This window comes from Myotis daubentonii, chromosome 7 (assembly GCF_963259705.1).
Source record: "Myotis daubentonii chromosome 7, mMyoDau2.1, whole genome shotgun sequence".
Taxonomy (NCBI): domain Eukaryota; kingdom Metazoa; phylum Chordata; class Mammalia; order Chiroptera; family Vespertilionidae; genus Myotis; species Myotis daubentonii.
In genome coordinates, this window is record NC_081846.1 from 9,097,895 (window position 1) to 9,113,919 (window position 16,025).

At 45.7% G+C, this 16,025-nt stretch overlaps 1 protein-coding gene across 1 annotated transcript in view; it reads left to right on the forward strand.

The window, feature by feature from the left end:
- AOX1 (aldehyde oxidase 1) overlaps positions 1 to 16,025 on the forward strand; it is a 73,679-nt gene that overhangs the window by 14,534 nt on the left and 43,120 nt on the right. Inside the window, exons 8-18 of the mRNA XM_059702692.1 lie at positions 683 to 763; positions 1,606 to 1,750; positions 2,903 to 2,995; positions 3,927 to 4,078; positions 4,271 to 4,364; positions 5,762 to 5,871; positions 7,541 to 7,725; positions 8,701 to 8,863; positions 11,628 to 11,720; positions 14,001 to 14,170; positions 14,502 to 14,628. Coding sequence (XP_059558675.1) covers positions 683 to 763; positions 1,606 to 1,750; positions 2,903 to 2,995; positions 3,927 to 4,078; positions 4,271 to 4,364; positions 5,762 to 5,871; positions 7,541 to 7,725; positions 8,701 to 8,863; positions 11,628 to 11,720; positions 14,001 to 14,170; positions 14,502 to 14,628 — 1,413 coding nt within the window. The remainder of the gene's footprint in view (positions 1 to 682; positions 764 to 1,605; positions 1,751 to 2,902; positions 2,996 to 3,926; positions 4,079 to 4,270; positions 4,365 to 5,761; positions 5,872 to 7,540; positions 7,726 to 8,700; positions 8,864 to 11,627; positions 11,721 to 14,000; positions 14,171 to 14,501; positions 14,629 to 16,025) is intronic.

A 16,025-nucleotide genomic window follows, 5' to 3' on the forward strand; every position in this document is an offset into this window, starting at 1 on the left:
CACACAAATCTATCCTGACAACTGCATTCCTCATCCCAGATGTTACTCTCATTCAAAGCACAGCGATCTGTAGGAGAGAAAGCACATTGATATCTCAGTGTTTCTTAGTCTTTTTTTAAAAAAGATATTTTAATTGATTTCATAGAGGAAGGGAGAGGGAGAGAAGGATAGAAACATCAATGATGAGACAGAATCATTGATCGGCTGCCTCTTGCACGTTCCCCACTGGGGACTGAGCCCACAACCCGGGCATGTACCCTGACTGGGAATTGAGCTGTGACCTCCATCCACACCAGCCAGGCTCTTTCTTAGTCTTAAAAAAGCCTCCTTCAAGTCTTTTTTCAAGAATGAGAAGCCAAGTGGAGATGTCAGGGCGATGAAAGAACAGAGGGCGATTCAGGGAGATGTTCTTGGTCTCAGCTGCATCCTCTGCTTCCCCGGACTCCAGGAGAACACGCAGTGGGTGCAGGGCCTGGGGGCTCCCCACCACCCACACTGATTGCTAAGGACCAGGTCTTGTCAGAGCCCTTGACTCAGAGCCCAGGGATTGTGGCTGGCCAGCTGCGTTCTGGTGTGTGTGTGCTGTGTGTCTGTCTTCTTCTGAGCTCATTCCACAAAGGATTTCAAGTGCTGTAGTTTGAGTTGATGGATGACAGTTACTTATTGTACTTTCTCTTTTCAGACAAGTTCAAAACTCTTCTCAGAAGAGGAGTTTCTGCCACTGGATCCAACTCAGGAATTGATTTTTCCTCCGGAGCTAATGGTAAGTGAGGGCTGCGCTGGGGTCGTCCTAGCGGAGCTCATGGTGAAATGGCAGGAAGGGTGTTTGCTGGCGGATCCTTTCAAAGGCTGATCAGCAACCAGCTAATATCCATCTGTCGTCCTCCGCTCAAGGTCTAAAGAGCGTGGGACCGATGTAGAGAGGGGGGAGGAAGGGGGGGTGTCGCCTGGAGGAGACAGTGACTGTAAGAAGCACAGTTAGTGTCCATGAAAAATGCTATGAAATGACATCACAACATTTGTGGATGTAGACATGTTTTCTACTTCCAGCAGAAAACCGAGTTTATTCTTCCATAGGATGTTGTGACAAAATTAAGCATGATGAAACCTCTGTGAACATTGAAATGAATTCCTTTGAGATATAAAAGCACCAAAAGGAGACACTGGAACAGATTCCAGAAGGAGTAAAATATTGCCCATTTTTTATTTTTTATTTTTTTTTAAATATATTTTATTTATTTTTTTACAGAGAGGAAGGGAGAGGAATAGAGAGTTAGAAACATCAATGAGAGAGAAACATCGATCAGCTGCCTCCTGCACACCCCCCACCGGGAATGTGCCTGCAACCAAGGTACATGCCCTTGACTGGAATCGAACCTGGGACCTTTCAGTCCGCAGGCCGACGCTCTATCCACTGAGCCAAACCGGTTAGGGCAGTATTGCCCATTTTTTATTCTGATTCCTAGTGAGGCTGTACTTTTAGGTCGTTTTTATTTATTTATTTTAAAATCTCCATTTCCTTTCCCTGTTTATACAAAGATGGAGCAAACCCAGGTGGAAACATGGTCATAAAGTAACCTCAAATCCCTACTCGTTTTGCAACAGATAATGGCTGAGAAACAACCACCCAGGACCAGGGTTTTTGCTGGCGAGAGAATGACGTGGATTTCCCCAGTGACCCTGAAGGAACTTCTGGAGGCTAAAGCCAAGTACCCCCAGGCCCCTGTCATCATGGGGAACACCTCTACGGGTATGCAGAACCCCATACCCCGGGCACTTCTCACGGGGAAACCTAGGGAAAGTGCTTTGGGGAAAAGAACCTCAAATATGTGCATCTCAGGAGAAGCAGCAGGTTGAGTCTTGGCTTCCCCAGCATTGCTCACAAGACTCTCACAGCTTCCTGACATAAGTGATTCCTATTGTCCCTGCTGGGAGCCGTGTACAGAGCTGCACCAGGTTGAGGGGGGGGAGGGCTGCTTCCTAGCAAAGCAGGAGCAGCAGTCCCAGGACAGCCGTCCTGTCCTTGTTCCCTGGGGAGGCCGATCTGGGCTCGTGTCTGAAATGGCTCTGCTTCCTCTCAGAGGTGTCTCAGTGGGTATCCACTGCAGTTACGGGGTCCTCCTACTGTCCGCTCTGTAAACTCAGCTTGACCGCCTGCTTCTTTGAGGGGGCTCCCAGGGTCCTCCCAAAAGATTTTTAAAAATATACTTTTATTGATTTCAGAGAGGAAGGGAGAGAGAGAGAGATAGAAACATCAATGATGAGCCTGGCTAGTATGGTTCAGTGGTTGAGCATTGACTTATGAACCTGGAGATCACGGTTTGTTTCCGGTCAGAGCACATGCCCGGATTGCGGGCTCAATCCCCAGTAAGGGGGTGTGCAGGAGGCAGCAGATCGATGATTCTCTCTCATTATTGATGTTTCTATCTCTCTTTCCCTCTCCCGTCCTCTCTGAAATCAATAAAAAGATTTTAAGAAAAGAAACATCAAAGATGAGAGAGAATCATCGATCTGCTGCCTCCTGCACACCCTATACTAGGAATCAACCCCAGAACCCAGGCTTGTGCCCTGACCAGAAACAAAAACCGTGACCTCCTGGTTCATAGGTCAATGCTCAACCACTGAGCAACATTGGCTGGGCCCAAAGGGAATTTTGAGTTGCCACACGTTGTCTTGGATTCATCAGCCAAGTTTTCAGGCTGACAATGCAAAGGGTCCCCCGTGCAGTGAAGATTCAGCTGGCTGTTCTCTGTGTGTGTGTGTGACTTGGCCATGAACAGACCAGTAGGAGAATATGTAGTTTTTATATATTTAAAGTCATCAGCTTGAATCCCAATTTCAAAATTAACAAGGCGGTTACTCCTTTATCCTTTTCTTCCTCTTTTTTTTTTTAATCCTTTAGGGCCCGAAGTGAAATTTAAAGGCGTCTTTCACCCAGTTATCATTTCTCCCGATAGAATTGAAGAACTGAATGTTGTAAACTCTGCTAATAATGGTGAGTTCCGAAGGTCCCTGTTTTCTTAGTTAAAGTGAATGAATCAATTTATTTTCTTTGCCCAGCAGATAACGAGAAAAAGAATTACTCCAAAATATAACAGACAGATTCTCTTCTTACAAGAAGGCTAACATTCTGGAGGAGGCTCAGGGGAGAATTCTCTGTAATTTTATGAGCTACTAATAGTCTGAATAGCCAGCTTTTCATCGAGGAACTTTCTATGTGTGCCATATCGGAGAAACGTAAGGACTCTTCCACAAAGGGCGCTGTGTAAGTGCTGGGCAGAAGACAGAGATGAGTGAACACAGTCTTTGCCTCCAGAAGCACAGGAGTAAGCAGAGCAAGTTTATGCATTAAGCAGCTGACAGATTCTTTTCATCCTGATATAGGAAATTGATTTAATGGCAAGGGTATAAATGAGAATTTGAAGCCTGGCTGTGGAGTCTAATTCTTGACTATCTATATCTATAATAATAAAAGCGTAATACGCAAATTGACCGAACAGCCGTCCGGATGACCGAAGCCGGGGCTGCAGCTGTGGGATTGAGGCAGCCCCCGCAGCTGCAAAGGCCTACTCTTGCATGAATTTCATGCATCAGGCCTCTAGTGTCATATATTAGCTGTAAAAAACTAGCCAAGTTCTTAACTGATTCTCAGTTTCTTGGTCTGTGAAATAGGACTAATGACATCCCAAAGCCTTGCTAGGGTGCAAGGCGATTCTGTGGAGCATTCAATGGAGCACTTGACACAGCGAGTGCGCAAAACGTTTAGCCGCCTTCACAGCCATCATCACCAACACCACTCCTGTCACCATCACAGGGCAGGGCAGCACGATGCAGCATGAAGGTCCTGTATCCGTAACCTGAAATCGAATGGACATCCCCGGCCAGCAGCGGTCACACTGCATGACTTACAGATGGTTTCATTTCAGGGCTCACCGTAGGCGCCGGCCTCAGCCTGGCTCAGGTGAAGGACACCCTGGCTGCTGTGGTCCTGAAGCTCCCCGAGGAGAGGACACAAACATACCGCGCTCTCCTGAAGCAGCTGGGAACTCTGGCCGGAGCCCAGATCCGGAACATGGCTGTATGTATGCGGTGACAGTAAACTGGTGTGTGCCCCTTGCATGGCTGTCCCCACCCGACAAATCAGAACATTGTCACTGTTGTGGGACAGGCCGAAAGAATAGTTCTCCAAAGCCTTGCTTGATTCTTATTTGATCACTTGTGTTTTGATGATTGTACAACTGGTGTGAGAATGACTCATTGTTTTAAACAGTCTCTAGGGGGCCACATCGTGAGCAGGCATGTAGATTCCGATCTAAACCCCCTCCTGGCTGTGGGCGGCTGCACCCTCAACTTGCTATCGAAAGGTAAGTGACAGCTCCTTCGGAGGGTGATGGAATTGGCTCCTTCTACCCTTCGTTTCTCTGGGTGCAGGAAGCCCAGTTTTGAAAGTGACTCCCCTTTAGGTTATTAATAACTCTCTCTGCCTTTCTGGAAGCTGGAAAGGTGGCCAGTCTGGTCCTAATTCTATGCACTTCCTGTGTCTCCCTCTCTTTCTTTTTGGGGACTAGTGCTAGATATTTTCCCATCCTGGTCACCCAGCACTGGCCACACGTGGTGGTGTCCGGATGTGACCCGAGCGTGGAGAGACCACAGGCTGTTGAGAGCGACTGTTGAAGACTTTCCCTAGGGGTTCAGGAGCGTGGTGGCTCCCACATCGTGCGCTGGGCTCATACTTAATTTGTCGTGAATGGAAACCTCCAGACCTTTTTCTGTTGAACGATGGTTTGGCTTAATTCTGTATTTATTTACTTGACTTTTGGTTTTGAAACTAAGTTCAGGACTTTTAATTTATTTCTGTTATGCTAATATAGTCAACAATTATTGGGAAATTCCAATTGGTCCTCTATAAATCTCTTTTTAAAATGTAAAAATATGGACTAGCTTTCTATTATCTGCATTGTCAAAGAACTACTCTTCATATCGCTAAAACCACAAAATTATCCTAAGGAGGAAGATTTGCATTCAGAATTATCAATTTATGTAACATCCCTTTTAAAAAATCATATAGTGAGAAAGAGATTTGTGATGTGAATATAAAATCAGAAGCTTCTTAGCTTTCATCCCAGCATCATATTTCATTATAGCTTTAAACAGCTTCTCCCTCAAATATATTGATTAAAGAACAGGAGTTTCTTTAGGTGCTGGAAAAAGATATAAACAAAAAGGATATCAGATCACTAATACAAGAATTCATTGAAGGCAATTTATTTATTGACTACTGAACCTACTAGGGGTCCGAATGATAAACAATAAATGTTTGATGAATACCTTGATTGGATTATCAAAAGGGGCATTAATATCCATTCCCTATTTACAAAGCCCAAAATGAATTATGCTGTTCAGGAAGGGGACCAAGGTCCTGTTCTTCCTGACCTCTGGGCTACTCTGCTAGATATTTTTATTTATAAGCCAAGGAAGGAAGGAAGGAAGGAAGGGAGGAAGGGAGGAAGGGAGGAAGACGGTAGGGAAGGAGGGAGGAAGGGAAGAAAGAAAGGAAGGAAAGAAAGGAAGGAAGAAAAGGTGGAATCTAGATGCAAAGAAATGTTGCAAAATGCCATTATAAGGTGAAAGATTTGTTAATGGTAAGAAGATCACTCCTTTTCCCAGTTTCCTCAGATATTCAGTAGAATTGTTGCTTAAATTTTGGGAGTTTGATCGTTTAATAGTACAGATTCCAGGGAAAGTGTCGTTTCTTTCACAGAAGGGGCACGACAGATTCCTGTAAACGAGCAGTTTCTCAGGAAGTGCCCGAGTGCAGACCTCAAGCCTGAAGAAATCTTGATCTCCGTGAACATCCCCTACTCCAGGAAGGTGAGACGGCCCTTCTGTTCCCCGGTTTTCCTGTGAGCCCGAAGCTGTTAACTCTGGCACGCAGTGGGTTAGGGGGAGGTGCGCAGTGTTTACAGGTGAGATTATGAGGACTTGTGCACACAGCAGTCTCCCCTTATCTACGGGGTCACTTCCGCAGTTTTAGTTACCCATAGTCAACTGTGGTCCGAAAATATCAAATGGAAAATTCCAGAAATGAACAACCACAAGTTGTAAATTGCACGTTGTTCTGAGTAGCATGATGAAATCTTGAGCCATCTCACTCTGTCCTGCCCAGGTGGCGAGTCAGCCCTTTGTCCAGCGTCTCCACACTGGATATGCTCCCCGCCTGTTAGTCACTCAGTGGCCATTTGGTTATCTGATCGCCTGTTGTGGTGTCACAGTGCTTGTGTTCAAGTCGCCCTTATTTTACTTTATAATGGGCCCAAAGCCCCACGGTGGTGATGCTGGCGCTGTGGCTATGCCAAAGGAGCCATGCGGTGCTTCTTTTAAGTGAAAAGGTAGAAGTTCTTGACTTAAGGGAAGAAAAATAAAATCCTATGCTGAGGCCCTAGCCGGTTTGGCTCAGTGGATAGAGTGTCGGCCTGCGAACTGAAAGGTCCCGAGTTTGATTCGGTCAAGGGCACATGCCCAGGTTGTGGGCTCGATCCCCAGTGGGGGACTTGCGGGAAGCAGCTGATCCATGATTCTCTCTCGTCATGGATGTTTCTATCTCTCTCTCCCTCTTCCTTCCTCTCTGAAATCAATAAAGATATATTTTTTTTTAAAAAAATCCTATGCTGAGGTAGCTAAAATCTCCGGTGATTACTGTAGTTGCTTTTTATTTGTGTTATGCAATAGTCTGTCACTCCTGAAATCAGGAGACCTTTGTCTCTGTCCCTCTCTCTAACTTTCCTGCTACCCCAAACTCTAAAGTTACTTTCTTACTAATTTTTTTAAAAAAATATTTGTGCCAGGAGGGTTTTCCCTCAATAAAGCTTGAAAATATTTCTCTACCTAAATCTGGGGGCTTGGAGGAGGCTGAAAAATTACACTTGCAATAGAACATAGGGGGAAAAGGTCTTTGGAGTTAGACTCAAGTAGAATCCTCTTTAAGACCTGCTGTGACCCTGAACTGATTACTGACTCACTCCGAGCCTTAGAGTCCCTATAAAAAGGGAATAACTGAGCCTGCCCTGGAGAGTGCGTTAGTCTGCTAGGGTTGCCATCACATAGCACCACAGACTGGCTGCCTTAAGCAACAGGCATTTATTCTCACACGGCTCTGGAGGCTAGAAATGTGAGGTCAAGGTGTCAGCAGGGCTAGTTTCTTCTGAGCCATCTCACTCTGTCCTGGCTTGTAGATGGCCATCTTCTCCTGCGTCTTTACATGGTCTTTCCTTTGTTGTGTATGCGTCCAAATTTTCTTTTCTGATGAGGACACCACCCTGTTCGGTTAGTGTTCACCCTACTTGCCTCATTTTAACCGAGTTGCCTCTTTAAAGATCCTGTCTCCAAATGTAGTCACGTTCCAGGTCCTGAGAGCGAGGACTTAAATGCCTCAACTCAGGGAGGACACAGTTCAGTCTAACAGTGTGGCAAGGATATGTGAGGCAAAACTGCCTAGAAACTCAGTGTGTTTCTACATACACCACTTCACTTTGGCTTCCAGTGGGAATTTGTGTCGGCCTTCCGACAAGCCCAGCGGCAGCAGAACGCGCTCGCAATAGTCAACTCAGGAATGAGAGTCTTTTTTGGAGAAGGGGACGGCATCATCAGAGAGTTATCCATCTCGTATGGAGGCGTCGGCCCAACCACCATCTGCGCACAGAATTCCTGCCAGAAACTCATTGGAAGGTACGGCATCATGTCCCTAGACCCCAAGTAACAGCAGCTCTTTTTTTGATGACATGAAATTGTAAGAAGCAACATGCTTACTACATTTTTATTTAGTGGCATGGAATTCCAATGCGATTTTACAATTATTTCCATATATCTTGATTTTAGTGAATTCTAAAGTGGGAATCATATAATCTGTGTGTGTGTGTGTGTGTGTGTGTGTGTGTGTGTGTGTGTGTGTGAGAGAGAGAGAGAGAGAGAGAGAGAGAGAGAGACACCATATTCCAATAGCACATAGATTCAGTAAGCAAAATGAGTACATTATTTTTTATTGAGAGAATAATTTACTATGATGAAAAACAGATTATGGCAGTTGGTTTTATAATAAATTGCTAAATGCATTTGCTTACCTGACATTTTATATCTTTAGGTGATACTGGTAGCCAATATTTCTTGAATACTTCCAGGTATCAATTATCATTTCCTAATAGTTAAAAACATGAGCTCAATTGAGCCAAATTGCCTGGGTCCGAATCTCAGTTCACCCCCTATTAATTATGTGATCTCAGTCAGTTTACTTAACATTATGATACCTCAATTTCCCTATGTCAAAGGCAACAATCACCCCCACCACACAGGACACTTGAGGGGATTAAATGCATGACTACATATAAGATGCTTAAAACCAAAACCTGTCTTATAGTCAACATTCTAGTGATACAGGAATGTGTTGCTCCTGGGCTGAGGACTTAACACAGGTTGTCATTTCTTCCTCATGACCATTCCACGAGATGGATCCTACTATTATTTCCCTTTTGCAGACGACGAAGAGGGGGCCTGGGCCAGCCGCCTTGAGAGTGGTACACTGTGGTTTGAATGTGGGTTGCCCGACTTCGAAGCTTGTACTCTTGTTCCCTGCACTAGATTGTGGCTATTTGTCTCACACACTAGCTGAGCCTGTGAGATAAGGAGTCCTCTTTCTGACCCTCACAGGCCCTGGAATGAAGAGATGCTAGACGCAGCTTGCAGGCTGGTCCTGGATGAAGTCTCCCTCCCAGGCTCAGCTCCGGGCGGGAAGGTGGAGTTCAAGAGGACTCTCATCATCAGCTTCCTCTTCAAGTTCTACCTGGAAGTGTTGCGGCTTTTAAGGAGGATGGTAAATGAACTGACCATGTATTTCCCAGCTTGAGGGGCCATGGGGATACACAAAGTGGAGGCAGCAACCCCTGACCAATGGCTGTAGAACAGGAAAGACAACCGAGATTAGAAATGCGTGGGCTCGCTGGGCCTGCTTCAGGCTGCCTGCTGATGGCTTGCAGTTTGGGGAAGCGTTGCAAGTAGAGCATGGAGTTGTGCAGGATTGTGTTTGACACCACTCGGTTCTTCTGTTTCCGATCCATTGTTTGTCTAGGTGGTGTGCAGAAAACCCATTTATGACTTAAATATGCTTTCCCTTAGGAAAGCACTTCTTCCACCGGTTGGGGGTTACCTTCACGCGTTTGGCCTTTGTCTCTGGTTCACCTTCATTTCTCTCACCTGTAAGCTGATGATGGCAGCCACTCCATTAGGTCACTGTGAAATGGGCCATCATAGGAACAGGGCTGACTATGGTCCCTGTTCAGCCCAGGGCTTTAGAGGAACATGATGAAGACTGCCTAGTTCTAGTCTCAATAAGAGCAGTAATCATCCAGGCATTCTTTGCCTGGTCTCGCTTTTGACAGACTTTTAGTTAAAAGACTGTTGGCAAGGGAGGGCACAACTAAAAGTATTTCTCTGAATGAATTTGCTGGGCCCAAAGGGAACTTGAGCCATATTGGCCTGTTAATCCCACACTACAACCAACTGACCAGAAGCCAAGCACATCCTTTCTGTGGTATAGAAATTAGTATGAGCACATTAAGTGAGAGGTACAATGTTCTCTCTTCTCATTGCTTCTGGGGATATCTTATTATATACAGGAACAACTAAGAACCAAAACAGTTGTATCAAATTTTTGAGGACAAAAGCTTGAAATCATAGATAAGTGACATATTACCACCAGGTAATCACAAGAGAAAAAAAAAAATAAAGCCAATTGTAGACTCCTCCTGCCTTATAGTCTCATACTTTCAATTCAACTTCCTCTACTCAGTATTCCTCTACTATTAAAAATAATAGTCTACTATTTAAAAAACTAATGTGAAAAATAACCATTAGGTGTATTGTTCAAAGCCTTAGATAATGACCCAAATGACCCATTTCCCTTGGTTTTAAGGAGCGTTCCTCCTGGGACCCTGCAATGCTTCCTCAGTGGGGCTACAGCTGCGTGGGCCTCTGTGTTGTCCTTTCTCTTGGAGAGTTGGCGAGTTGGCTGGAGGTGCAGAGTTTTAAGCACATTGCTGTGGAGTGCTTTGACTCTTGTTCCTGGCTTAAGCATTCTACCCCTTTCCGTTGTATTTATTTAGCTTTTATCTTCCTGCGCTATTGGTGCCTGAGCCCCAAACCTGTGAGAGAGCCATAGGAGACAGAGCTGTTGGAAGGCAGTGGCCTACTAGGTCCACTTGGCTCTTCAGTATGGACCGTCCAGGACGTGTGGCCCAGAGGCCAGGAGCTGCTGTATTTCCAGGGCTCTGACGGGCAAGTCCTCTGCAAACGTTAGACTTCAGATTAGAGCTGCTGGTTAAGGACCACGCTAGCCTCCCTTCCGAGGCCACTCGGGCACATCTACACTAATAAAAGAGAAAAATGGTAATTGGCGTACGACGATACCCTTTTCATTGGCTAATCAGGGCTATATGCAAATTAACTGCCAACTATGATTGGCAGTTAACTGCCAACTAAGATTGGCAGTTAACTGCCAACAAGATGGCGGTTAATTTGCATATGTAGGCACAATGCAGGGAGGCGAAAGGGAAAGCAGGAAGAAGCCCCCTGCCACTGACAGTGATCAGAAACCCAGGGGGGAGCTAAGAGAATCGGAGAATCAGGCGCCTTTTCCGCCCTGGCCAGTGATAGCAGGAAGTAGGGGTGGAGCCAGCGATGGGAGCTAGACACGGTCGAAGCTGGCAGTCCCGGGAGCTAGGGGTCCCTTGCCTGGGCCTAAAGCGGAGCCCACAATCGCGGGGCCGCTGCAGCTGCAGGTCCCCACTGCCCGGGCCGGACGCCTAGGCCAGAGGTGTTAGGCCTGGGCAGGTGCGGAGCCTGCAACCGCGGGGAGCTGGGGGTCCCCTGGCCAGGCCTGACACCTCTGCCGGAGGCCTCAGGCCTGGTCAAGGGGCTGATCTGGTGATTGGTGATCGGAGGGTGATGAGGGTCAACTCCTCTGGCCGAGGCATCAGGCCTGGGCGGGGCGCTGAGCCGGGGATTGGGGGGATATGATGGTCCCCTTGCCCAGGCCTGAAGCCTGGGTCAGAGGCGTCAGGCTTGGGCGGGGGGTGGAGCAAGCGATCAGAGGGAGATGGGGGTCCCCTGCCCAGGCATGATTCCTGGGCCAGAGGCCTCAGGCCTGGGCGGGGGCCAGAGCCAGTGATCGGGGGGAGATGGGGGTCCCCTGTCCAAGACTGACACCTCTGGCGGAGGCGTCAGGCCTGGGCAAGGGGCCGATCAGGTGATCAGAGGGTGATGGGGGTCTACGCCTCTGGCTGAAGCATCAGGCCTGGGCAAGGGGCAGAGCCAGCAATCAGAGGGGGCTGGGGGCAGAACCAGTGATGGGGGGAAATGAGGGTCCCCTGCCCAGGCCTGACACCTCTGTCAGAGGCGTCAGGTCTGGGCAAGGGGCCGATCCTGCGATTGGAGGGTGATGGGAGTCAACGCCTGAGGGCTCCCAGTATGTGAGAGGGGGCAGGCTGGGCTGAGGGACACTCCCCTCCCCCCCACCCAGTGCACGAATTTCGTGCACCGGGCCCCTAGTATTACATATCCACGCTGGTTCTACTTTTCAGGACCCTCTTCACTATCCTAGCCTTGTAGACAAGCATGAGAGTGCTCTAGAAGACTTTCATCCTAGGCATTGCCAGAGTGCACTGAAGTACCAGGTAAGTGGCTTTTTTTTTTTTTTTTTTTTTTTTAATTCTAAGGGCCTGGCTGTAATTCCTTCACACAGACCCACTGAACAAGCCCAGTAAGCCAAGCTCCCCTCTGGTGAATTCACAGCCTTCTTTCCTGTTCATTAACGTTTCTAAATCAATGAAGAATTGTGACTGAAAACCAAGCTACCAATGGCCATTTTTTTTTTAATGTCTGCTTTGATCTTGAAGGCGGTGTGTTTGGCTCTGCGGCCTTGTGCCGTTACGTGCGTGAGCTGCTGGCTCGCCACACGCTTCTGCCCTTGGCAGCGTGGAAGTCGGAGCCCCACAGCCTCATTCCGTGTCAGGGCCCTGGGCCGCTTTGCTTTTATTTCCAGAGGAGAACACACAGGCCCGCCCTGGTCGTTGATGACACGAAGTATTGCTTTTTAAAAGAGCTGCTGATTTATTTCGTTTGGATGTGAATCTACTTTGCACCCCATCCCCATTCACCCAGTGGGTTTTCTGTGAGTTACGTTTTAGAGTTGGATCAAACGTTAAGTTCTAAGGGCTGTTTCGAGCTCCCCTAATGAAAGCTGACTATCAGGGAGAACAGAGTCCCTCAGACATTTCAAATGGTATTTTCTGCCACAACATCATAAAAATGTCACCTGCGGCCATCCCATTGGTAAACTCGATAAGACTCCATGTGTTTTTCCTTGGAATTATTATTAAGAAACTTCACTTGGAAGGTTTTATTAAGTCAAGAGCATTGAATATGTCGTTGGATTTAGTTATAAAAGCTTACAGTATGTTGCAATGAATATTGAAGTTGGTGTATACCCTTCAGGGTTTAAGTTTAATATGTTCAAAAATTCAAATATACCATACTCCATTGAAAGTGATTATTTTGACTGTTAAAAACAGCTCCCCCCACCCCCACCAAAAAAAAAAAACATACTAGGAAGGAAGGAAGGAAGGAAGGAAGGAAGGAAGGAAGGAAGGAAGAAGGACAGCTGCCAGTCCAGCTGGGTGGCTCAGTTGGTTGGAGCATCATCCCGCACACCAAAAGGTTTCAGGTTCAATTCCCAGTCAGGGCACATACCTAGGTGGCAGCTTTGATTCCTAGTGGGGGCAAGTACAGGAGGCAACTGGTTGATGTTTCTCTCTCACATCAATGTTTCTCTCTCTCCCTATTTCTCTCTTCCTCTTAACTCAATAAAAACATATCATCGAGTGAGGATTAAAAAAAAGAAAACAGCTGCCACCTTCCTTTGTAGTCAGCAAAATCTGACAGCTACAACCTTTAGCTTATAAATACCTAACCGTGACAATGGAGTAAACTTTAGGAAGAGACCACAACAAATTAATGGGTATTCAAATCACTCAAAGAAAAGTGATCATCTTCATGTAGTTGACAACCTTAAAAGGGAGTTTGCTATCATGGATTGCAAGTCAAGGCTTGGAAGCAGTGTAGCTCCCACAGATGCGTATTGTTTTTGCTTCTCCGTGGTTTTTCTCACACAGAGACACACTCATTGCTAGAGCAGCTTCCACGCTCATGACGGGCATTGTCTCCCTGTCGGGTCTTTCGCTTTGAAAGCATTTGTCACAGCTTCCGGAGACCAGCAGTTTGCGGGACAGCATTCTTTCTTCCATCAGATTGATAACCACAGAACAAATAGAAGCAAGCATCAAACACAATCTCTTTCACCAAGAGATTCATCACAGCTGACTACCAAACATCAAGTGTCTTCAGCTAAAATAAGCCAGTTCGTATTTGATTATAGAATAGGCCAAAGATAGCCTTTGGGACTTTTCTTCAATCTCTTGACAGGCTTCTTTACTCAAAATAGACATGTCCTCAGCATTTCTTATAAACATAGTCATGATGTCATTGTGCCCTTCTGCAGAATATATGTGCTGTGTTTAGATACAAACAGTAAAAATATTTTGATAGTAAAATTTAAAGAATCCATGAGCATTAGCAAAAAGACATAATTTTACATCACCAAGAAGGGTTATATGCATTTACTTATACAAATGGGATTTGTATTAGAGATGTTTGTGGTCTACTAGTATATTCAAAAAAATGGGAAAAAAGATAAGAACAACATCATAGCTAGGCATCCATCCCAGGCTCCCGATTGAACTATTGAAATAAGCTTATTGTCCTGGTATCATTGTTGACAGTGGTAGTTTTTGTTTTCAAAAGTATTCTGGTTTAGATGTTACTTATATAGCTACCATCTTATGGGAGATGTGTATAATATGATTATAAAACTGATATGCTGATTATTGATTAAACAGAAGGTAGACCCAAAGCAGCCTCCTCAAGACCCAGTCGGCCATCCCATCATGCACCTGTCTGGTATTAAGCATGCCACGGGAGAAGCCATCTACTGTGATGACATGCCTGCCATGGACGGGGAACTTTTCTTGGCTTTTGTAACAAGTTCAAGAGCTCATGCTAAGATTGTGTAAGTGATAAAGTTTTTACCTGGTAGACATGAACGATGTCTCATCTAAGTCACATTAGTGACAAGTAATGGTGTGAGGAGGGCAAGCTACTGGTTGGTGATATTCAATGAAGATTAGAGGTGAGGGGATCCATATGTAGGATTTACTAGTTTGTCCCTCCATTGAATAGCTTCATTGTCCCAGGGATTTCCCAGATCATCTGGCAGAGAACTACTGGAGTGGTTTTGACTTATCATGCCTCTCTTATATCTTGTTCCCCAATTGAGCCCGTCCCCTTTGGTCCCCGGGCTGCGGGGCTCTCTGAGGAGCCTGCTCTGTGTCCTCATCCAGGTCCATTGATGTGTCAGAAGCCCTCAGCCTGCCAGGCGTGGTGGACGTCCTGGCCGAGGAGCACCTTCAAGGCGTGAACTCCTTCTGCTTTCTGGGCCAACCTGAGAAGCTGCTGGAGTCAGAGATGGTACTGAATTTTTTGCTTTCTGTTTTAATAATAACTTCCTCCACCATGGCAGGTCGATTTTCTCAAAGATAGCATAGCATTTGGCACATGGCAAAGGATTCCTATATATTTTAATGCTTATTATAAAACACTATATTCTAATGCTGAATGACTTCACATATATTCATTTTCCTCATAAGAAAAGAAGCTGAGTAGTTATATAAAAGGTACATGATTGTTTGACATTTTCTAGTAGTGAGATAGTGTGCTGCCAACAAGTATAGAAGAACAAATGAGGGAAGAGCGGTCATTTTCATTTGCTAATTTCTCTCCTGAGAATCTCTTGCCATGGCCCCAGTCAGTGTGTCCAAAGCCCAAGTCCAAGTTCAAGTGGTGTCTCCCCCATGAAGCCTTTCATTGTCCTTTAGTCCAGGAGTTCTCTCTCCCTGTCTGAACTCACCTTGACTCATCCACTCATACTGCCAGGTATTGGACAGGCTTTTTTTCCTTTGTACATTGGATTGGTTATATATGCCCTTGTGTGTGGAACTAACACTGTGAAAAATAAGTTAAACAGATATGCCCCCTGCCCTCAGAAATGCACACATATGAAAAGAAACAGATGTACACACTTTCCCAGAATCCACACGTTGGCAAAGCACAAACCAAGAACACATTGATCAGATATTTACAAGACACGTAAGCATTACAGTTAACAATTTTCATGTTGGGGCTCACTGACATCTAAGTGGGAACTTAGTAGTAGTTGAAAGTCAATAGAGCCTTAATAATCAGTAACCTTTGTAAGCAAATGTATTGGTCGCTTTAATAGATTTATCATATATAAAATCTCTTGAGAAAACTGAACTAAGTATATCTGTGTATAGTTATAACTAATAGTTATATTTTAAAAGCAAAGAGACACACCCTAGCCAGTTTGGCTCAGTGGATAGAGCATCAGCCTGTGGACTGAAGGGTCCCGGGTTTGATTCTGGCCAAGGGCATGTAACTCAGTTGCAGGCTCCTGCCTGGCCTAGGCCTTGGTCAGGGCACTTGCAGGAGGCAACCAATTGATGTGTTTCTCTCACATCAATGTTTCTCTCTGTCTTTCCCTCTCTCTTCCACTCTCTCTAAAAATCAATGGAAAAATATCCTCAGGTGAGGATTAAAAATAAATAAAATAAAACAAAACAAAATAAAATAAATAAAAGAGACGGGGTTCCTTGGAGACCCCAGAACAGTTGGTGCTCACATGCCTTGTAGTTATTGATTGTTGGTCTAACATCAGGCAACATTCTGTCACCGTCTTGGTGTGCCTGGTGCGCTTACTAGTACGTGCAGGGAACTTTGCAGTAACTGCCAGTCGCTCCTTTTGTGTTCTTCCCTCACTCTCTACATCCTGGGGTGGCCTTTAGTTA